At 45.0% G+C, this 23,440-nt stretch overlaps 1 protein-coding gene across 5 annotated transcripts in view; it reads left to right on the top strand.

Annotated features, from left to right (window-relative positions):
• Nucleotides 1–23,440, top strand: part of LOC138962054 (adenylate kinase 9-like) — a 74,561-nt gene that overhangs the window by 5,861 nt on the left and 45,260 nt on the right. Inside the window, exons 4-17 of one of the 5 annotated variants that reach the window (XM_070333753.1) lie at nucleotides 207–356; nucleotides 1,236–1,348; nucleotides 2,072–2,179; nucleotides 3,432–3,494; nucleotides 4,234–4,362; nucleotides 11,946–12,020; nucleotides 12,719–12,960; nucleotides 13,401–13,581; nucleotides 14,513–14,669; nucleotides 15,251–15,361; nucleotides 17,456–17,503; nucleotides 18,569–18,613; nucleotides 20,368–20,421; nucleotides 21,238–21,514. In XM_070333753.1, coding sequence (XP_070189854.1) covers nucleotides 207–356; nucleotides 1,236–1,348; nucleotides 2,072–2,179; nucleotides 3,432–3,494; nucleotides 4,234–4,362; nucleotides 11,946–12,020; nucleotides 12,719–12,960; nucleotides 13,401–13,581; nucleotides 14,513–14,669; nucleotides 15,251–15,361; nucleotides 17,456–17,503; nucleotides 18,569–18,613; nucleotides 20,368–20,421; nucleotides 21,238–21,514 — 1,753 coding nt within the window. The remainder of the gene's footprint in view (nucleotides 1–206; nucleotides 357–1,235; nucleotides 1,349–2,071; nucleotides 2,180–3,431; nucleotides 3,495–4,233; nucleotides 4,363–11,945; nucleotides 12,021–12,718; nucleotides 12,961–13,400; nucleotides 13,582–14,512; nucleotides 14,670–15,250; nucleotides 15,362–17,455; nucleotides 17,504–18,568; nucleotides 18,614–20,367; nucleotides 20,422–21,237; nucleotides 21,515–23,440) is intronic. The other 4 variants (XM_070333754.1, XM_070333755.1, XM_070333756.1 and 1 more) reach the window with 4 other exon arrangements.

Here is a 23,440-nt window from a genome sequence, read left to right as displayed (position 1 = left end):
ACTACACACACACACACATTCACACATACACACATACACACACACACACACACACACACACACACACACACACACAAAGACAAGAACTGAATGAGAAGTACAGACTTTTGACACTAATGCATTAGCCATGCGTGACCTAGGGTGGCATTGTAAATGCTCTTGTGTGAGCATCTATTTGCATATTTTTTACGTGTGTATGTCCACAGCCACAGAGTTGATCATGCAAAACATGGAGCTGCAGACAGAAATCGGCCAGCGTTGTGTTGAGATCCTCACCAGGGGAGAGGCTGTCCCTGAGGATATAGTCTTCCAGATCATCAAGGAGAAAATTGACTCACCAGAAGTGGCTCACCATGGTGAGTGGATGATAACGGGGAAGAGAGGGGAATGAGGGAGATAATGGCTGAAATGTACAGGTTTATTAAGATGAAGGTTCAAAGCTGCACATTTTCTTCCAACCTGTTTTTATTAAAAGGCGAAGAAGAAAACAGAGAGCTGAAGTGAACTGACCTGAACTTTGCGTTATGAGGATAAAGGTTTAAAGCTATGCCTGTTCTTCCAAAATGTTGTTAACTGAAAGGAAAAAAGAAAGAAAGAAACTGATGAAGACAGAAAGACAGCAAGAGCATAAACTGGTCAGATAGGCAGATGGATTTTTATGATGGATTTAGGAGCTGTACCAATTAACTTGACTACATAACCCATACCTTCCATAAGAAGCCATCACTTTCAGTGTAGGGGCACTTTTGACACTGCTCCAATGTTACCTTCTGCATCTTGTGTACAACTGTTATTTTTGACATTGCAGTGGCACGTACACTTCTTTTAAAATTAAGAACGCCATCATTCTCCGAAAATGAGGTCTTATAAAGGAGAGAGCCCTTATGGAGGTACATTTAAGGAGGTTATGGAGAGAAGATCTGAAAAAGTGGAGTCATAAATAGTGGTGTTGGTGGGGGGGGGGGGGGGGGGGGAAATGTCTTAAATTGGGGGGTCTTAAAAAAGGGGTTTCCCACTGTATCCCCTCTTTGACTTCTTGTCTCTGGTTTCCGACTGTATCCCCTCTTTGACTTCTTGTCTCAGGTTTCCCACTGTATCCCCTCTTTGACTTCTTGTCTCAGGTTTCCCACTGTATCCCCTCTTTGACTTCTTGTCTCAGGTTTCCCACTGTATCCCCTCTTTGACTTCTTGTCTCAGGTTTCCCACTGTATCCCCTCTTTGACTTCTTGTCTCAGGTTACGTGCTGGATGACTTTCCCTGCGTGTCGGAAGCGACGATGACGATCAAGGACCAGTTGGAGCTGATCAAAAGCTGGAAACTCAAACCTGACTTCATTGTCAATATCAAGGTACACTGCCGGGCACAGACACATTTTTGTTGATACCCATCACACGACAAACACATGTCTGTTGATACCCAATCAACAGACAAGAAAGAATTACATTGAACTGAGTTGTATGGTTTTGGATTGTATTGTCTGGAAAGGGATAGATCTGAAGCAAATTAACATTTCCATATATAACTGTATTTTGCTGGCACCCGTGTGTGTGTGACTATGAGTGATACAGTGGAACCCCCATTTAAGACGTCCCAATTTAAGACTCCCTCCCTTTTGAGACCATGTTTTCTCAGACTTTTTGTTCATAACCTCTGTAAATTTACCCCCATTTTAAGACTCCCTCCTTTTTAAGACGTGATTTTCTCAGATTATTGAAGGTCTAAAAAAGGGGGGTTTCACTGTAGCATGATTAGCTTCAGGTATCAGTTTTCATGTTTTACCAGGAAGAAAGGACTGGAATGAGTCAGTGTATCACATGCCATCATTCCTTTGCTAGGCACCCCTTAGGGAGACAGGTAAAACTGTCTAAATATTGGTCATGAAAAAGTTACATTATCAGTTTCTTGGGTGTTTTCTTTATCGTATGAGTGAAAAATACAGCTCCATTTTCATACTGAGTGGGTGTTGTGAAAGCGCTTACCCGGTTGCCGAGTCTTCTTTACATGGACATTTCGCAATGTGGAAACATAACTGAATTGTTAAAATCACTGGTTTTCTTCCTTCATTTCTCAGATGCCAGACCCAGACCTAAAGAGACGGCGTGTAGGCCAGAAGCTGGATCCCATAACTGGAGAGATCTACATCAAGGATATCTACGCTCCAGACAAACCTTTGAAGCCGGTGAGAGATCAATCAATATCAATATGAGGCTTATATCGCGCGTATTCCGTGTGTACAGTTCTAAGCGCAGGGATTTATTTTTTTATATTTTTATTTTATGCAATTTATATCGCGCACATATTCAAGGCACAGGGATTTATTTATGCCGTGTGAGATGGAATTTTTTACACAATACATCACGCATTCACATCGGCCAGCAGATCGCAGCCATTTCGGCGCATATCCTACTTTTCACGGCCTATTATTCCAAGTCACACGGGTATTTTGGTGGACATTTTTATCTATGCCTATACAATTTTGCCAGGAAAGACCCTTTTGTCAATCGTGGGATCTTTAACGTGCACACCCCAATGTAGTGTACACGAAGGGACCTCGGTTTTTCGTCTCATCCGAAAGACAAGCACTTGAACCCACCACCTAGGTTAGGAAAGGGGGGAGAAAATTGCTTACGCCCTGACCCAGGGTCGAACTCGCAACCTCTCGCTTCCGAGCGCAAGTGCGTTACCACTCGGCCACCCAGATGCATTCATAGCTTAATTTCCAGCTACACTTTACAATATGTTATATAACGAACTTAAGTGTTTTATTGCTTGCAGGGATTTTAAACAATGAACTCACATCTGCATGTTTTTGAAAGAAAAAGTATGTCGTTACACTGTCTGCTCAATGTCATGCCTTTTCTTGAAAACACACAGATGAGAGTTCACTTTTTACTTTAGAGCCAACGGCGAGTCACCAGTGGTACTTCCCACTGAGCTCTAGTTAGCATGTCTCACCTCTAAGAATTACAACTCTTCCACGGGCCATAAAAAACCTGACAAGAGTTACAGAAGACTTCCACTATATCGCGGTCTTTGGGGTATAAAAAAAAAGAGATTGCAAAAAACGCGGGGGGTCCGCAACCAAAGAAAACCAACTACGGCCACTACGGCTTAGAACACTAAGAACCAGAAAAGGGAGGGAGGAACAGGAGGGGTTCAGTGGGCAGTGGAGATAAAATTTGAAAATTGCTTTGAGAAGTGCTGTACTAGTCCATGAGAGAAAAGGTGCTTCTTCACCAAGCAAAACCGGGACTGCAGACGGGGGGAAAAAATAGAAATAAAAAAAATTGATTGAAGGTAGGTCCTGGTTTTTTTTGGGTCCAAGATGTCTTCGCGATATAGCTGAATTTGCGATATAGTGGACCGCAATATAGTTGAATTCCCCTGTATTTTGGAAAATATCCATTCCATGAACGTATTGTGTTTTGCAGCCAAGTCCTGACAAGGGTGAGGAAGAGGAGGAGGAAGAGGAGGAAGCGGAGGAAGAAGCAGAAGTAAGTACACATTTATGATTGAATATAAGTTCTTTTGTTTAGCAGATGATCAAGTGAGTTTCTTGACTTGACTTGATTTGATTAGTTGTTGAGGACCTCTTCAGTGTTCAGATTGTGATGCACAACAACACAAATAAAAAAAATGGTAATGATTTATTCTCAATTGATAAACTGTAGCGCTTGAGGTGACTATCGTGTTTCAGTTTTGAATACTCTGGTAAGAAGGATGGGCGGAGGCTGATTTCGTAATTTAACCCAACAATTATTTTGTTGCGCATGAATTTTAGTGACATCACGTTTGGTCATGAAAGCCAGTATCTTCTCATTCCTGATGAACTTCAGAAGAAAAACTTGTGTTTGTACCCACTATCAAACAACACAGTTGCCTTGTAATGTGTTCTACGAAAAGAAGTATTTTTAAGACTCGATCATTCTGTATGTGACTTTTCTCTCATCTTTTTTCCTCACTGCATGTTTGTAAGTGTACACGCAACACACATTTAGAATAAGTCAAAAGTAGAGACAGAGCAAAAATGATGTTGTCTGCAGGTAGACAAAGAGGAGAGTGACCGAACGAGGTCAAGGGGAAATCATCCACGCTAAGCTGGCTGGAACAATCTCTGGCATTACCCAGCGATTGGTCCATGTGCTACTCATTGATATTCATGAGGTTACAGCAGAGGAATTCCGATTTCCCATAAATGTCCTTGTTACTCACAAGACTTTTTATTTTGAACAGAATGAGGATTCTCCAGCAGAGTTGCCCTTAGAAGTGTTGGAGCGTCTGATTCAACGTCCTGAGGATATGAACCCACAAGTGGAGACCAATATCGAGGGCTTCAAGAACAACATGCTGAGAATTTTGGAGGTATGTGTAATCTGGAGTCTGTAGTTTAACCCCTGAATCCAGTTTATGGCTGAATTATTGGGCAAAGAACAATCATACATGTAACATTTCAAGTTAATTGTTAGGTTATTCAAGTGTGTGCAAAAACTCATACTATTACTAGTTCATACACAATTTGACCAGTTTCTCATATTTACTTGTTATAAGATTTTTTTTAGACTTACTTTATTTGTTGGTATTTCAGAGTTTACATGAAAGCTAGGGTTTGAAATTGAAAAGAAGTACAAGTTTTGAGAAAGGCTTGCACGATCCCTGGTAATGACTCTTGCTGAATGCAAGACCGATTTCTTTCTGTATCTGATGATATATTTCTGTTTGATCTAATGGTTTTAGTCAAATACAATATGCATTATTTGTATTTTTGACCATACTATGACATTTTATACAGATCGAGACAGTTGTTGTTCTCTGAGACCGTGCTAGCGAGAGTTTAAACAAATTGTCATATTTTGGTCAAAAATAAGAATGATGTTTACCTGTGCACATCTATGGTTTCTCCATAATTTCTCCGATTTTTATATGCAGAATACGGTGCTACGGATTTTTAATTAAAATTCCGAAATTCCGATGTTTTACTCCAAAAAAAAATGGTGTACTTTTTTTCTGTTTTAAGATGTTTTGACCAATTAGTTGGCCAATGCACTGAAAAGACGTTTTCCGATTTACTGGAAGCGCGCCCGTTCTCAGCATTGAGTCTTTGTTCTTAGACTTAGTTCGTCCAGCGTCTGCATGGCAACTTGTGATTGAAGTGAAACATGGACATGAAAGAAAGAGTGCGAAATTCAGATAGTGAAGAGGAGACACCAGCTCTGTCACCAAAGAAGAAGAAAACGGGACAACAGTGCTGGAAGTCCAGTTATTCTCAAGACAACCTGGAGATCGTAAAATCGCCTTCTCTGACACCTGCAAGAACTTCACGAAAGAAGAGCTTGCAAAGCTAAAATCTGCCCACAACTCTACTGTGCAGGCGAGGAAACGCCAGGCTGCTGCTGGCAAAAAAGTTGCTGCCGAAAAAGCTGATGGCAAACAGTCCAGTGATGAATGAATGTCAGAATGACGAGACCAAAGACATTTTCAGAACAAATGTTACAACAGTGTTGATGTTTCACCTTGGCTTGTTAATAAAAAGTAATTCCCATTCTACTGCGTCATAGTGTTTCAGTTTGTGTGCTTTGTGAGCAGAATTATGTCTTGAACTGTCGTTACAGCTTACTACTGAAACAACCGGCACGCTTGGCCTAGTGGTAAGGCGTCCGCCCCGTGATCGGGAGGTCGTGGGTTTGAACCCCGGCCGGGTCATACCTAAGACTTTAAAATTGGCAATCTAGTGGCTGCTCCGCCTGGCGTCTGGCATTATGGGGTTAGTGCTAGGACTGGTTGGTCCGGTGTCAAAATAATGTGACTGGGTGAGACATGAAGCCTGTGCTGCGACTTCTGTCTTGTGTGTGGCGCACGTTATATGTCAAAGCAGTACTGCCCTGATATGGCCCTTCGTGGTCGGCTGGGCGTTCAACAAACAAACAAACAAACTACTGAAACATTTTAAAAACTACTGAAATTTGGTTTGTTTACTACTGATGAGCGTTTTGAGTGTGCACAGGTCTGTGTTTATGTATCGATGATGTATTTCAATTAAATTACATATCTTACCCAACTCACATATAGCAATTAACCCATAGTTCAGTGCTGATACCGCTGTACGCGTCCCCTTAGCAACAAGGAAGACGCCTCTAAAAAAGAGTGACCGAGACCCGTAAGGGTATCCAGGCCAGCCCGTAAGGGAGGCTGCCTTCCATATGCGCGCGCATATGCCGCCATCTTGTCATTCTACTCTCAGCGCTCAGTGGAGCTGGTCGTGTTTGGTACGCTCCGGCTGTGTTTTCAGCCTACTTGCTTGGTCTTCCAGACCTGGTTTGTGTTCCCCTTGGTGTCTTCTTGTCACCGGACTTCGCATTTGCTGTTGAGGTGAGATCTTTCCATTTTTTTACCTGAATTTTGGCGGCATTGTTGGCTTGTTTTCGGACTTACAAAATTTTTTCCAAATTTGTTTGTGAGTTGTTTTCATCATGGCCGACAATGCGGACGGGAAGAGGTCAACATCTAAACATGTAGCTGCTTCGCCCTCTCCTGTTAAGAAAAGCTCTAGAAGTTCTAGAAGTTCTAAAACGCACGGCGATACGCCCGTGTCTCTTTCGGGTTCAGAATCCAAAAAATGTAGTGATGTTGTTGTTGGCGTGCCCGGAGTTTCCGGTTCGTCTGCTAAACCTACGGAGAAGCCCTTGCTCGGGGTTAAGCATGTTGTAGGGGATGTCTCGCCTGTAGGTTCTGGGCTTGCATCTGCGGATTTTGCTTCTTTGCTTTTGACATTAAGCTCTCAGGTTTCGGCCTTAGCGGCTGAAGTTTCGTCAACTAAGGCGGAGATACGTGCGCTGCCGGCAGGGGTCGGTGGTACGTCGTCGCTGGCCAGTGTGCGTTTGCCTCCCTCTGCTACTGTTACGAGGGCGGACGTGCATGCGTCTCAGGATGGGATCTCTCAGGCTCCCGTGGGGTCTCCGGCCGGTGTCCGTTCTTCTTCACAAGGTATGTGCACTCCACGTGAGCGTTGTCTTGAGGGAGTAGCCTCGGGTCTCATCCCAGGTGAAAGTTCTGAAACATCGGCTGATATCCACCGCTTAGTCGGGGTGTCAGTGGGTGCGAAGAGCCCTGACAAGCGAACAGATGTTCCTATTCTTCCTGGCCGTAGTCAGGTTGAAGGGCATCTGCTTCTGCCCAGGGGGCAGGAAGTTGGTGGTAGTATGGCTGGCTCTGGACTTGACTCTGTTAGTCAGTACGGGGACCAGTCTCCGGAGTGCACGGAAGGGCACGAAGGCTACCTGGATGACGGTGCCGCCTCTCAGGCTGAAGGTGCTGGATTCTTTTTGCCACGGCAGCTGCCAGATGCGGTGGCTCTGGCGGCTGGAGTGGCTTCGAAATATCTCGAGGAGGAGGTGGCGGTGAACAAATCTCAGTTTGTCCATCCTCCTTCTGCCTTAGGGGATTTCAGGAGTGCTAAGGAACCGAAAAGTTCGTTCCGATTCCGGGAGTCCCCCTCTGTGGCGGTCGAGATGTCGAAGGTTTTTGCGAAAGGTCGAGCTATGTCCGATGCCTTTCCGCTGTTGTCACAGCATGGGGAGGCGCCGGAGGTGGTGGGCCCCTGGTTGGCTAAAGCGGGTCAACACGTTCCTTGTTCTGCGCTCTCAAAGAGCTCTAAACTGTCGGTTCGTCCCGTCGCTCTACTTGACTCTTTCGCTTTGCCGAGATCAGTTCTACCGGTGACTCCGGAACTGCTTTCTCTGCGGGAGGACGGGTATGCCAGGGATAGATCAGTCCCTTACACGGAGTCTGCTCTTCAGGCTTTGGAGGAGACGGGTAGATCTCTGCTCGAGTTGGGTTCCGTCTCTAGTTCTCTCCAACGCTCTTTGTCTAGGTCTATCGCTTCATCGTTAGACCCGTTTGAGTTCCGTTACGACGCCTCCCAGGAGGATGTGACAACTCTGTTGGCGACGCTTGCCAAGGTCTCTCAGGAACAATTGAGCTTGGCAGCCAGGCTTTACGGGCATGCTGTACATTCCCGCAGAACTGCCTTTTTGGCGGGTTCAAAGATCCGAGACAGGGGTACCATTGACAGACTTAAGGTATCCCCGTTTACGGAAGGGTCGCTGCTGGGTACTTCCTCTTTGGACGCTTTGCAGAAGGAAACCCAGGACGCTAGGGATCTGGCTATTGCAAGGATTGCTCACCACGGCTTTCAGAAGGTTCAGAGCAAGCCTACCTCCCAGAGTAAGGCTCAGCCTTCTTCGTCTGGGGGGGGCAAGATGCAAAATCAGTCCACCTCTTTTCGGGGTAGGGGGCGAGGCGCGCCTTACCCGAAGAGAGGCTCCTTTGGGGGTTCTCGGGGGTCGGGGCACAAGCCTCACCCCCAATGAGGGTCTCCCGAGCCACTATTCCCAGTAACCCCCGCCGTGGTGGCGGCGGGTGGCCCCTCCAGGGCCTTGGCCGCCTGGACACGCCTGGTGTCCAGCCGGTGGATTTTGGGAATAGTGCGTTCGGGATTCCGTCTCCTCTGGGCAGAGGGGAAGGCACCTCTGTCCAGGATACCTCCGGCTTTCAGATATCCCGTGGACCCGGAAGCCAAGTCAGCCGTTCATGCGGAGGTGGCTTCCCTACTCCTGAAGGGTGCGATAGAGGAAGTTCGAGATCGAGAGTCCCTCGGCTTTTACGGCAGGCTGTTCGTGGTGCCCAAAGCCTCAGGGGCATGGAGGCCTGTTTTGGACCTGTCCACCCTGAACAAATACCTACGGGTAGTCAAGTTTGTCATGGAGACTCCTCTCTCTGTAAGGGAAGCTCTGCGTCCGGGAGATTGGGCCACGTCGGTGGATCTCACCGACGCATATTTCCATGTGCTCATGCATGTTCAAGACAGGAAATGGCTGCGCTTTCTGTGGGGCGAGAAAGTGTTTCAATTTCGGGCACTCCCCTTCGGGCTTTCCCTGGCCCCCTGGATCTTCACGCTGGTCGTTCGCCAGCTTTGCTCCCTTGTCAGACAAGAGGGGGTACGCCTACGGGCGTATTTAGACGATTGGTTGAATCTGCATCAGGACCAGTACATGTGCAGAACTCAGACTGCGAGGGTTCTCGACCTGGCGGCTCAGCTGGGCTTTACAGTCAATCTAGGGAAGTCAGAGTTAGAACCATCCCAACGCTTCACTTACCTGGGCATGGATTTCGATACGGTGGAGTGGTTAGTCCGTCCCTCTCAAAAGAGGGTGGACAAGCTTCAGAACTTGGTTCGCTCGTTGAAAGGAAAGAGTGTGTCCACGGCCCGGGAGTTGTCCTCCCTACTGGGGCAGATGGAATCGATGGCTCCCCTTGTGCCTCTAGGCAGGGTCCACAAGAGGCCGTTTCAGGCGGCTTTGAGGAGGCAGTGGGACCAAGCCTCTCAGGGCTGGAATGTTCGCATAGGACTGGGGAGTTGGTTCAACAACACTACAAGTGTTTGGCTGCTCCCCTGGGTCTCTCAGGGTGTTCCGATCGTTCCTCCGGCGCCGGAGAACATTCTTGTTACAGATGCATCCATGACAGGCTGGGGTGCTCATCTGGCCGATCAGACAGCCTCAGGTCTGTGGGATCTCTCCCTAGCTCCACAGCACATAAACGTGCTGGAGCTGGAGGCTGTGTCTCTGGGTTTACAGGCTTTCCTGCCGCTTCTGGGGGGCAGTCATGTTCAAGTCCACACGGACAATACGACTGTGGCCGCTTACATAAATCGGCAGGGGGGCACACGCTCGCAGAAGCTGTCGGAGAGCGCTTGCCGTCTGTTGGTTTGGTGCAGCTCGCACAACATACTTCTCTCAGCCAAGTACCTGAAGGGCACGCTCAATGTTTTGGCGGATGCCCTCAGTCGGGGGGACAAGGTTCTGCACTCAGAATGGACCCTCTCCCACCAGGCGTTGGACCGCTTTTGGGTTCAAGTAGACAAGCCTTGCATAGATCTGTTTGCAACGAGATTCTCCACCAGGCTTCCCCTTTTCGTCTCACCGTTCCCGGACCCTCTGGCGTGGGCGGTGAACGCGTTGGATCTGGATTGGTCAAATCTGCAGGCGTATGCTTTTCCTCCGTTTTGCCTGCTAGGGAAGGTAGTAAGAAAAGTGGATCTGGAAAAGCCAGCGCTGGTGCTGGTTGCTCCTCTTTGGCCCAGCCAGCACTGGTATCCGGACCTTCTGCGGCTGGCAGTGCGCCCACCCATTCCTCTAGGCGTTCGAAGGGGCGACCTGTTACAGCCCAGGTCAGGGGTCCCGCACGAGAATCCGCAAGCGTTGCAGCTTCACGGCTGGATTCTGTCAGAATCGCTCTGCGTCGTGCCGGGGCCTCGGCCACAACTTTGAAACTGGTACAGAAAGCACACAGAGACTCAACTAGCTCCGTTTACTCTTCTCATTGGGCTGCATGGGCCAAGTGGTGCTCTGAGAATAAGGTTCAACATCTTTCCCCAAGGTCCATGGAGGTAGCCAACCACCTCTCTTGGTTGGCTAGTAGGGGGGTCTCTCCTTCTTCACTGCGAGTTAGAAGGTCTGCGATTTCTTCCACTCTTAGACAGCTCGGTCGCAAGATCAATCTTGACGGCGTCATTTCAAGCGTGCTTAAGGGAGCTGCCCTTGACGCAGCTCTCTCAAGATCACAGCTCCCTGCCTGGGATCTGTTTGTGGTTCTCCGTTTCCTTGCATCGGAGGACTTTGAGCCTCTCCGGTTGGCTAGTTTACCTAATTTGACGAGAAAAACTCTGTTTTTGGTCTTGCTGGCCACGGCTAGGAGGGGTAGCGAGGTGCACGCACTTTCTGGTCTCGCTAAAGATATTTCCCTGGAGAGGGATGGCTCCTACTCTTTGAGATTTACGTCTAATTTTCTCGCTAAAAATCAAAAGCCCGGTCAGGCTTCGCCTTGCATTCGTATTCCACCCTTGAGCGATATACTCGCTCCTGGAGACCCCGATCTGTCAAATTGTCCTGTCAGGGCGTTAAGCAGCTACCTGTCTAGGTCTTCGCCGATTCGCTCGGAAACTCAGAAATTATTGTTTATATCCCTCAACACTGTGCGAGCGAAGGATATCTCGAAGGTCACCTTGACTAAATGGGTTTCACTGACCATTAAGCAAGCGTATGGATGGTGGCAACGCCAGTCTGGCGAGGTCAGGGCGGTGCTTCCTCTTACGTCAGCCAGGACGCACGAAGCTAGGGCTTGGGCGTCTTCTGTGGCCGTGCTTCGCTCAGGGCGCCTATCAGAGGTCCTGGCGGCGGCTTATTGGAAATCTGAGGACGTGTTCATCAATTTTTATTTGAGAGACATTGCTGCAAGGCGGCAAGATGGCAGTGCGGCTTTGCCGGCTCTCGTGGCTGCAGGGCAGGTCCTGCGGTCTTAAGTTGGTAAGTACCCTCCTCCTATAGTAGCAATCTGCTATATGTGAGTTGGGTAAGATATGTAATTTAATTAAAAATTTTAGTAATAAATTTTCATTTGATTAATATACTTACCCAACTCACATCGTTTATTCCCTCCCGCCTCCCCGCTGTGGGGGGTATGGGGGTCTAAAAAAGTAGTGAGTTGGGCTTCGTGTAGAATGACAAGATGGCGGCATATGCGCGCGCATATGGAAGGCAGCCTCCCTTACGGGCTGGCCTGGATACCCTTACGGGTCTCGGTCACTCTTTTTTAGAGGCGTCTTCCTTGTTGCTAAGGGGACGCGTACAGCGGTATCAGCACTGAACTATGGGTTAATTGCTATATGTGAGTTGGGTAAGTATATTAATCAAATGAAAATTTATTACTAAAATTTTTAATTAGAATTCCCTTTACTTTTTAAGAATTAACTCACACAAATAATGCCCTCTGTTATTGTCTTGACCAGCCCCCTAAATATGAGTTTTACTTGGCGTCTGACGTCACATGGCTCAAAGACGGGAAATCCCGTGTTGAATTGACACATCATAATTTGTCATTGTGCTGTGCAGGACTACATGGCAGACCACAACCAGCAGTATCTGGTGGAGATGGACGGCAACTTGTCGGCTGGAGTTCTCTTCAAGGTAAAAAGTCACCACACACCGCACCCCACCCCAGGATCCCTTTATCCCACCCACCCTCTTAGCCCCCACACCCAACATTTCACATTGAGTCTCAAAGTCGCTTGTTCATTTCAATGCTTGTTATTCTCTCAGGTGTCTGGAGATTGGTTCTGCACAACTCTCATTTGCTATACATGTATTACACATGTCATATGCTTATTGAATGCATATACTTCCCTTTGTTTCTTAGATCTTAAAATAGCGATCTGCCTCATTTGTTAAAGATACTCATTTCAGATTAGTTTACAATACATGTAGTAGAAAAGAATGAATTTTGTGGAAGAGATTGTCAGTCGACATAGTACATTTTTGGTAACATGATAGAATGCTGAAGAAAAGACAAATTTAATGACTGATGTTATGTCACTGTACACAATACTTGGATTAATAGAAAATAATACTTTTGGTCTAATGTTGTCTTTTGACAGCAGCAGTACTTGCGCAGTGCTGAAAACAGCATCTAGGACAGTGGGATATATGGTTGACAGATTAACTGTATTGTGAAGTGGGATGGAAGATTTCACGTCAACTCTGGAAGGGAGAAGTATGGACATTATTACAGGCAGTAAGGTGGGAAAGGAGAATCACAAGCAAACCTTAGGATGGCAATTCTTCAAGAGTAGCTTAACCACAGGTTTCTGCTCATTTCTATTTTCTAGCAACTCCTTCAGAAGCTGAACTGCTTTGTTATTCGTCCTGCGGCCGTCCCAATACGTCTTGACGACAATGAGGAAGAAGAAACCCCTGAGGAGGTCGAGACAGATGAGCTGATGAGGTCGCTGGCTCCCAAGCAGATGGTGGCACCGAGATTCCGCTGGCGCCGCAGTCGTTGGCTGCGGTACTGTCCTGTGGCATTGTACGACGGAAACAAGGTGCAGGGCAAGCCAGAATTTGCTGTCAGGTGAGGCATTGATAGAAGCAAAGATCTGGTCGGCAGTTCTCTGTTCGAAATTTTTAATATCTATTGTGAGCTATGTTGGTAAGCATAATTATGGGGTTTCTTGAAAAAAAGAAAAAAAGAATAACAAGTTGTCTGAAAGTTGATGACACTGATGAATTTTACAAAGAAGGTTTTGTTATGTCCGGGCAGTGCTTTTCACAGATTTCATCAGCTCTTGTAATACCCCTTACTTCCTTTTCCCCTTACCCTCTAGTGAAATTGGGGTCAAGTGAGTGGGGGTTGCTCTGCCTGGTTGTCAGGCCGTTTGGCTCTAAAACATGGAAAACAGAGAACGCTGCTTCCCCCCCCCCCCCCCCCCCCCTCCTCCCCCCCCCCCCCCACTTTCCTTTCGTAATATTTACTTGCATTTTTTTTCTCAACAACTTTGGTTTGTTTTTCAGTTTTCTGGACAAGATCTATTGCCTGTCATCCCCAGATGCCATGGAGAAGTTCCTGAAGAACCCTCGCCCCTACCTCCTCCCCCCTCAGCCCCGCCCACCCTGCAAACTATCCATCCTGGGTGCCCCGCTGTCAGGGAAGACAACTCTGTGTAGCTTGCTGGCCCAGAAGTATGGCGCAAAGGTAGGTTCAGAATTGAAATCTAGGGTAGAAAGGAAATGTGTGGATTTTGTTGCGTGTTTTTATCTTTTAACAATAACAGTGTAACTCCTGCCATTGGTATTATTTTAAGCATAAAATTGCTGTTCACCTTTTTATATACTCACTGAGATTCCTCTCAGGATGTTTTCATGGTTTGATAAAAAAACAAAAAACAAAACACACACAAAAATAACTTTTTATGGAATATAAACTGCTACTTACAAGTAACCTGCTAATGAAAGCATTGTAAGTAACTAGCTCTTCTGAAAGTGTCCATCAGGCTGAAGAATCTGTTATTTAGCTCACCCAGACTTATGACGGAAGCAAATAAAAAACAGAAATCCTTTCATATTTTCCGTCATGTAGTGTAGGTTACGATGTGCAGCAGTTATGCAGTGCATAGGTCCTGCACCTGTGCTTTTGGCCATAGATGGGTATCGGGGGTCCCTCCCCCAAGGCTGAACGTCTGCCAGGGTTGCTAAGCTTGGTCTGCCCACCAGTGAATGGAACGCACTTCATTTAGCCTGCCAGCAGAAGCGATGTTCCTGTACGTAGGCACTATTATTCCCAACAGCTTTCTTGGAGCCAGAAGTGAGAGTTGGGTGTGCAATGAGGAACAGTGTTCCCCTTCATTCCCCATAGAGGGAACTGCTGCCAGTTTTACAGTGCTACCTGCGATGTGTGGCCCCTTCGATTAGAGGACACCTCCATTAAAAGGACACATTCTGGTGTCCCTTTCTCTATTATCTCTACCAAAATGTACCTGCCATGACAGGCCCCCCGCAATATAGGGACTCTTTCTTTTAGCTGGTCCCAAGGGTGTCCTTTCATCACAGGTACCACTGTACCTCTCCCCAGGCACCCCATACACCCCTCAAAATGGCTCACTCACTCACGTTGCTGCATGCTTCAGGTGCTGAACGTGGAGGAGATCATTAAGCCCCGCATGGCAGAGGAGAAACTGAAGATGATCCAGCAAGTGCGGGAGGAATCGACAGAATCATCCATCAACACCGTCAAAACAAAACTGAGGGAGCAGGCGGAGGCTGAAGCTGCTGCCAGAGAGGAAGGTAAGCGCGAGCTCAATTTTTCAGATGATTAAAATGTTTAAGACCCGATTGGAGAACTTTATTAAAAGGAGGGTGAGTGCTCATTTTTTCGGATGATCTTTTCGATTGAAAAATGTTTAAGACCCGATTGGAGAACTTTATGAAGGTAGGTTTTTATATCTCTGCCTTTACCCTAGATCAAACAGTGAACCAAAAACAACAAGAGTAATGTACTGTGCACCAGCGAACAGAAACCAATGCCCCTGGCCCTTTTAGAATCAGTAGCTTCACACACTTAGGCCAAGATAACTATGATCATTCTAGGTTTGTAGTCACAGACTTAATCAGCTTTGATGCAACTGATTTCACCTTTATGTAACTACATTTCCCACAAGAGTTTTTGAGAATAACAATGTGAATGACAAAAGTTTACAATTTCAATCAACAGACTTTTTTTTTTTTTTTTTTTTTTTTTTTTTTTCCCCCAATCAACAGACTTAATTGCTATTCACTTGAAGTTGTATGAGTGAACAAATTGATTGCATTTCATCACTAGATCCAACAGTAGATGTCTAAATCTATATCTGTCATTGTGTCCCTAGCTGCACGGCTTGCAGCAGAACAAGCGGCTAAGGAGGCAGAGGAGAAAGCCGCAGCCGAAGCCTTAGCAGCGGAAGAAGCCGGCGAGGATGGGGAAGAAAAGGATGAAGAAGGTAAAAATAAAAGCAAGCTTAAATGAATTCATTTGCACTCTGTTGAGCATGTGTTCTTTTCAGGTTTGCGATAAAAAAGATGTTGTGATATTTGTTTTATTCAGATCTCAGTTTGTAGTGCTACGTTTGATCCAAGAAAAAATAGGGCTATAGTATTTGTTTTGCACACTCTTGCTCACATCTTATTAACATGCCGTCGTTTTGAGCTCCAGAAACAACTGAGAAAGGTGGTGGCTGGAGTTGTTGTATCGTTGCAATAGGTTTTCCTCATTGTAATGTTGTGGTTTTGAAGTAGACCTATTGGGGGAAGGGAGCTTGGGTTAATGCTCTTGGTGGGTGGGTCTCCATCTGTATTGTTCGTAAAGATATACAATTGAACCTGTCTGTATTAGTGTAACAACCACCTAAGGGACAAACCAAAAGTGGTTGTTATATTAGACAGGTTGTTATCATGGAAAGGTAGGCTATATACTAGGTTTGAATCCCGGCAGGGACAGACACGGGTCAACTTTATGTGCAGACTCAGAGACAGTATCCATGTCTCACCCCTGTGTCACCACAGTGGCATGCAAAAGACCTTGGTCATTCTGCCATAAGTGCATGTGGCTGATTACACCTAAACACGCACAGACCTGGGTAGCGCAGCTTGTTAATTGCTGCTAGCTTTTCCCTAGGAGGAAGCGACCCACATTTCTCAGCATTGGGATAATAGAGTAAATGAAATGAGATCAAATGAGATTGTTTGTTTGTTTGTTCGTTCATGGGCTGAAACTCCCACGGCTTTTACGTGTATGACCGTTTTTACCCTGCCATTTAGGCAGCCATACGCCGCTTTCGGAGGAAGCATGCTGGGTATTTTCGTGTTTCTATAACCCACCGAACTCTGACATGGATTACAGGATCTTTTTCGTGTGCACTTGGTCTTGTGCTTGCGTGTACACACGGGGGTGTTCGGACACCGAGGAGAGTCTGCACACAAAGTTGACTCTGAGAAATAAATCTCTCGCCGAACGTGGGGAGGCCAACTGGATACAAATCCAGCGCGCTACCGACTGAGCTACATCCCCGCCCATCAAATGAGATGAAATTGGGGATCCTCTGGGGTGGTCATAATGGGAAGTCGGTCTGCATCAAGAGGTTCATGGTGGCCAGGGCAGGTGGGTTTGACTGTGTATTTGACGTTGACTATTTGTGACCCACCACCACGGAATGAGTCGCATGTCACCTTTGCATGATTTTCATATTTTCTTAAAGAGTTTTTTATGCTCTATCCAGTGGTGAAAACCGTTTTAGAAAAGAGCCAAAACTGTTTGAGTTATTAGCCTGTGACTAAGGTGACCCTCACACTGTTACCAGACACTCCCCGGACTTATCTTAAGCCTAGCGCAGAACCGCGCGAGGTGACATGTGACTCATTTCGTGGTGGAGGGTCACATATAGAGAAGGATACTACATGGCTTGCTGTGTCGTACCAGATTTACACAAGTTTTTTTTTTAAATATTGAACTGCGAGCGAAAGCGAGCTGTTCACTATTTGAAAAAGCAACGAGTGTAAATCTGGTACGAAACAGCAAGCCATGTAGTATTCTGTTTATCCTACATACTTTACTCGCGTGTATTTTACTGAAAATATCCTGCAGTCGAGGCAGCTAAATTGAAGACGCTTGTTTTGGAACCTCGATCTCTTCTAAAGCCTCGTGCAATCTATTACGTCAAAGGAAAGAAACGTCACTCTGAAAGTGTGGCGTGACGTGTTAGTTCTAAAACTTCATCGAGGGTAATTATCGAGCGCAATTTTTTTCCTATAATGACATTTGTCTCGGTGACTTTGGCATCACAAGCAGTGGAAAAACAGGTCCCTGCCAGACTTGCTTGACATGACCTCATTTACATGACATACACATGTGTGATTTGAACGATTATTATCTCATGAGTGTCTCTCTCACGTATGTAGGATAAACATGTGTTTTATATATTGCATGTTTTGCAGACGATGTTGGGATGATGCTTTCATTTGTGCATGAGACATTCCTGCAGTAGGCTAGCCATATACTTAGCTTGTGTGTAGACAGGTTGACCTTGAACTTTTTTCAGAAACTGAGGATGCACTAAAGACGGAACCAGAAGAAGACGAAAAACAAGGTTTAAACCTTTGAAAACAATCTGTTACATTTATAATTTTCTTTTTGCATAAGAGCTTTATACACATTTCAGTATTTAAGGCTGGTGAAAGAGTAAGATGGCAGAAAGCTGCAGAGAAACTGCCAGTGGAATTATAGAATTGAAGGTTGAAGAAGTGTTGAAGAACATGGGTTGTGATTTGTTTTCTTCTCCAAAATTGAATGCTGTGTTGAGATTTTACTCATACTGTCATGTTGTTTGCACTGCGTGGCAGGCAGGGGCAGCGAATACGGAATACAGAAATTTTGTGTGTGTTTTCCAGACACTAGAAATTTGCCTTCTTGCTGCAGTACAACATAATCTTGCACATCCATGCAATCACAGTTGTTGGCCATCATGTTGTTAAGGTTATTAGGGCATAATTATGTAGCCCTAGCTGTTCCACGGTTAACATGGGCACACAGCTGTTGAGGGTCTGAATTTATTGAAAGTGTATGATGCTCCGTATAAAGCTGTTACAGTGGAACCCCTTTTTACGACCTTCAGAAATCTGAGAAAATCAGGTCTTAAAAAGGAGGGATCGAGTCTTAAAATGGAGGTACATTTACAGGGGTTATATGAACAGAAAATCTGAAAAAATAAGGTCTTAAAATGGGGGTTCCACTGTACCACTATCTTTAGCCAGTTTGTGCTTGGAAAGGGGTCTACATACTCTTTGTACATCAAGAATATTTAAGTGAACAACTAACAAATTATAAACTATTTTTCAACATTATTTTGTCTGCTTCACAGTCTTTTTTTAACTCTTCAATTATATGGTGGTGGAAGAAATGCTTCTTTTCAGCCTTCTATGTTTGCAGATATGCTAAGGCTCATACGCCATGGATTGAAAACATATTTAAAGGAGCATGTATTTTTCTGCTTAGAAATGCCTTAAGGGTGGAAGAAATATTCTGATGATTTCTTTTCTATTGCATCTTCATGTATTCACATTTTATATGATTTGCTGTATTTTCGTGTTTTCTCTCCAGTATATTTTGACTGACAGTATGTTTGGGTGTGTGTGTGCGTGTTCTCTCTCTTCAGAGTCAATTGCACACGTTGCCCTGGTTGAAGAGGATGAGTCAGAGGGTAGTGTGTCAAATGCTGGTTTTTTGCTTTGGGGTTAATTTGCATATGTCTGTTTTAATCATTGCATTGTTGCAGCCGTGTCACAAGAACACGAGTACTTGAAAGTTGTATGCATGCAATGTAATGTTTGCGTGAAATGTTGCATGTATGTTACAATCGTTACATGTATAATGGCGGTTCATCATGCCTGCATGGTGTTCTAATTAAGTTACCATGCATGTTGTTTTGAGTTAAAATTTACAAGGGAAATAATTAATTAAGACAAAGAGCTCTCTTCATGAGCAGGTCGATGTCAAAGAATAACAAAAGAATAAGAAAATTAGTGTTGTATTACTTTAAAGGCACAGTAAGCCTCCCGTAAACCATCACAGATACTGTCAGGCTTTTACAGACAGTACAAACACCGGTCCTTTCATTTAAACACTCACCGCTTGAGAAAATCCTAGTTGCCCTCCGTAAAGTGAAAGCAATTTTCAAAGAATTTATTTTTGCGTGGTTTATCTTACCCCTGAGCCATCGTGAACCCGTGTGATCCAGTTTCCTCTTATCACAATGTTGTCAGTAATTTGAATGCGACTCGCTGTGAGCTTATCTGCAATAGCACGTTATTATGTACCTATGACTATGCACGAAAGAAACGGCTGTGGTTCATAAGAACTCTAGCGTCATGGCTTTTGACTGTTCAGAGGAACTGGCGATTGGCATAAACCGTCGTCTGCTACGAGAACCACAACCTTACGAGAACCACAACCTTGCGTGACCCTGCTTCCGTTTTTGTTTTTTTCAAACTTTCAAAACTTCGAATTGTACTGATCTTGTCTTGATGAAAAAAGAATTCTTTTATGATTTAAGAATGTTTGTGTAGCAAGCTGTCAATTTATTATTTAGATTTTAAAAGTCAGGTCTAGCGCCAAAACGCACCACGGTCCGATTGTGTGAGGAGACAATCCGCAAAATTAATTCTTTGAAAATTGCTCGCTCTTTACGTAGGGCACCTAAGATGTTCCCGTTCTGTGAGCGTTCAAATGGAAGGGTGTTTGTACTGTGTGTAAAAGCCTGACAGTATGGTTTACGGGAGGCTTACTGTGCCTTTAAGGTAGTGGTCTGTACATTTAACTGTCACTTTTAAGGTGTGCAATTAGGCATTGCATTGATCCGTTTCTTTATTAATGAAACTTTATTGCTGTAACTGTTTTGCAGCAAAATCGGACATGTTCAGAGACAAAAACTGAGAATGCCTCAGTTGAAAATGACAGTTGCATGAACATCAAGCAAATGTTGATAAATGCAACCATGTGTGTCTTGAGGGGTTCACTGCTATAGAAATTAATTAATTGTGTTGTTGTTCTTAGTTATAGAAGTAACATGTACTTATACTGTGTATGTTGCTCATGCAGTCAGCATAGCTGTTTATAATACTGCATGTTCTTCTAATAGGCGATGTTTAAAAATAAGTCTGTCGTGTTTGTATGGGTTGTGAAACCGTGAATACCCTTGCTTTTTCAAGGACAAATAAATTCCCACGTGCTCCCATCCTCGTGTTTCTGACACACTCCTCGCTAGTGATCGAATGGCCCCTCCAATGTTTGTCCAAGTAAAAGCAAGGGTATTCACTCTTTCACAACCCATACAAACCCGACGGGAGTTATTTTTGGAATTCGTCTAATGAGCTTTATAGTGCACAGTAAAGTTTGCTTGTAGTTGGTGCATGCATGGCTAATTTGTGTAGATAGTCTGAATTTCTCTTTCTGCAGAACCAGCCTCCCAGCTTGACACACCAAAGACTGACACCGGGGAGGCACCAGGAGGTAGTTCGTTTATGCTTTGCATGTGCTAGAGAGGATATAATTTGAACTTGTAGACTTTGGTCTTCAACAGAAAAATCATCTTCTCTAGCTGCGTATGTGGACATAAACATAAACTATGAGGCATTCTCAGTTTTTGTCTTATGTATATGTCCATAGCATGTGCTAGAGAAGATGATTTGAATTTGTAGACTTTGGTCTTGAACAGACACATTTTAGAAATAACTCTGTCAGGATTTGTATTCGCTGTGTAAAAGTTATTCCCCTGCAAAATAATTATGCAATTAAACAGTGATCATGGCATCGCAGGCAATAATGATGGGAAGTTACGTAGTGATCGCTCTATCTGATTCCCTTTTCTTACACCCCCCCCTTGGAGGGGCACAACTCTTCCACAGTCCATAAAAACCCTGACCGAGTTATTTCTGGAATTCGTCTATTATGCATGTTCAACAATACTGGTTGAAAATGTAGAATTAAAGTTATTTGTTTTTAGTTCTCAAGTGATCATTGGTATGACTACTTTTTGTAGGTGTGAATGTTGTGATAGTCAACAGTTTGCAGTACCTGTAGTTGCTTATAGAGAACAACTCTGTGTGTGCTAGATTTACTGGTCATGATTAGCTGTTTTATTGTAATAAAAAAAAATTGAAATCATAAAAAAGCATGCTTTCTTTTCAAACAATCATGAATTTTGTTCAAGCGGCAGCAAGGAGACATTTCTTTGTGAATGTTGTACTCTATTCATTCTCTGGCAACTGCTGGTGGTATGTGAAGCTGATTTTTCATGGCTGAGTGAACTTGTTGTCATGCTTCTAGGCACTGAGGAAGAGCCCAAGGAGGGCGAAGAGAAGCCAGAAGGAAGTGAGTCAAAGGCGGAAGAAGCCACTCCTGAAGCAGAAGCGAAACCAGAATCTCCTCCGGAACCCGAGGTCGACGCGACCCACCCAGAGGTCATTGCCATGGTTGAGGCAGCAGTAGCCGATGCTGAGAAACAGACAATGGCCTTGCCTGCTGAGGTCATCGTGGAGGTGATGGAGGCAGCCATCACGGAGGTGGAGGAGAGCATGCGCATCGAGCATCCTGAAGGGCCACTGTGAGTACCTCGCATGTTTGTTGGATTGTTGGTACTGTACAGTGGAACAACAAGGCAAGGCAAATAATTTTATTCAAGAAACTCCATGGGGGTACATGAAAAAAACTAAAAACAAATACAGGCAAATCCGGATAAGACGAAATTGAAGGGACCGAATTGTTATTGTGTCCTATCCGAAATTTCGACTTGGTCATAGTACCGTGAACTACGAAAAAAATCAAAGAGACCGCTTGAGTATCAGTCAAACAACTTGTGATAATGCATGTTTCAGCTACTAGGTACTGCCCTGCCTTTGATCTGGCCCACACACAGATTTCCACTCTGTTAAACTCGGTCACTGACCGGTCACTGACCCCCATGCAGGAAGTGTTTCCTCTCTCAGATATGACAGGGGAACCACCTCTCATGGCAAAAACTGGGTCATTGACCCCTGGGAAGAAGGTCGTGTCTGTAAACAAGGCCACCCAATGCCTTTGATCTGGCCGCACACACAGAGCACACAAGACTGAACAAAGACTGAATGAGAGGCAACCCACAATTTGAATTCTTCTTCTTCCGTATAGTAACCACGTGGTTCACCCGTGAACACACACAAACACACACTGTGAGTACCACTCGCCTCTCCTTACTCCTCGCCCCCTCCTAACTTCACTTCATACTTTATTGCGTGCCGACTGACCAGTCGGTGTGGCGTCCGTGTAGAGAAGAAGGGAATAAGGTTACACAATGCGCTAGTGTGAGACGCCAAGTTTCGTGTTTCGAGTTGCTGTAGTAAATATAGAGTAAATTTTGTCTTTGGGACTGACTTTCTGTTGTGTGCTATCCGTCTTTCGACTTACGAAAGAGAAATCCCATTTCGAGCTCAGGGTACTTTGTACACATAGATAAAGAGGGATAATTCCGGACCAGAATTTCTTTGTGTGCTAAGCGAATTTTTGACTTAACCGTTTGTGAGTTAGCTGGATTTGCCTGTATACAAGAACAAGAACGATATGAAGAACTCCACAAATCTGAGAAAATCAGGTCATACAAAAGGAGGAAGTCTTAAAGGCGAGGCAAGTTCACAGAGGTTATGAAGAGAAAATCTGAACAAACCGGTCTTAAAGGCGAGGGAGTCTTAAATTGGGAGGTCTTTAAAGGGAGCCCGGGAGTTTTGAATTCGGGGATCTAAAGGGGTGGGGGAGGGTCCGCTGTACTGTATAAGCTAAAAGCAGCTCCCAGCACTGCCCCAGTGCAGTGCTTACTCTATCAGAGCTCGCTGATTTCTGTGGGCTATCAACACTGTTTTCAGGCCATGTGATCATGCAGTGACTCGTCATGGCATGAGAGCATTTAAGCAGTAGATCATAAATAAGCCACTGAAGATTCATAAAGCCTGCATGCAGTGGATAAAAGTACTGCGTGCAGCAGCATGCAGTGAATTTCACTGCGTAGGGTTTGTTTTGCGCAGTAAAAGGGTGACGTGTCAAGCGCAGTAGACGCTGATAGGCTGGCTGGCAATGACGCACTCAAATGACACGTTTTTAACCTCATGGCAACATCACAAGTCTGACGATATTTCTTTGAAAATGGGTTCCAGTCTGGATCTTGGGCACAATTTCGTGCTTTGTGTTATTTTTGGTTCAAATTCATGTCAGATTACGCGAAATGTGGTGCACCAAGGAGAAATTCGTTCTGGGGTTATGTGATATGAGTCACGGATGCAGTTCTTGTCCGTGATTCAAATTAATGCTGCACGCAACGCAGTAAAAGATTATGAAGAAGCAACCACTGCATGTAGCTGTGCTGCAATGCAGTTGTGCTACAGCTTATTGCATATATTAAAACCAGCCTTTAATGGAATGTCCTCTGTGGCTGTTTCTGAGTTCAACTATGCACTTGCATGAATAATAATTTTAGGTGAGAATGAGTGGCCCCTATAGCTCA

This window comes from Littorina saxatilis, linkage group LG3, assembly GCF_037325665.1.
Source record: "Littorina saxatilis isolate snail1 linkage group LG3, US_GU_Lsax_2.0, whole genome shotgun sequence".
NCBI lineage: Eukaryota > Metazoa > Mollusca > Gastropoda > Littorinimorpha > Littorinidae > Littorina > Littorina saxatilis.
The sequence above is the reverse complement of the archived record's forward strand: the minus strand, read 5'-3'. Positions and strand labels throughout refer to the sequence as shown.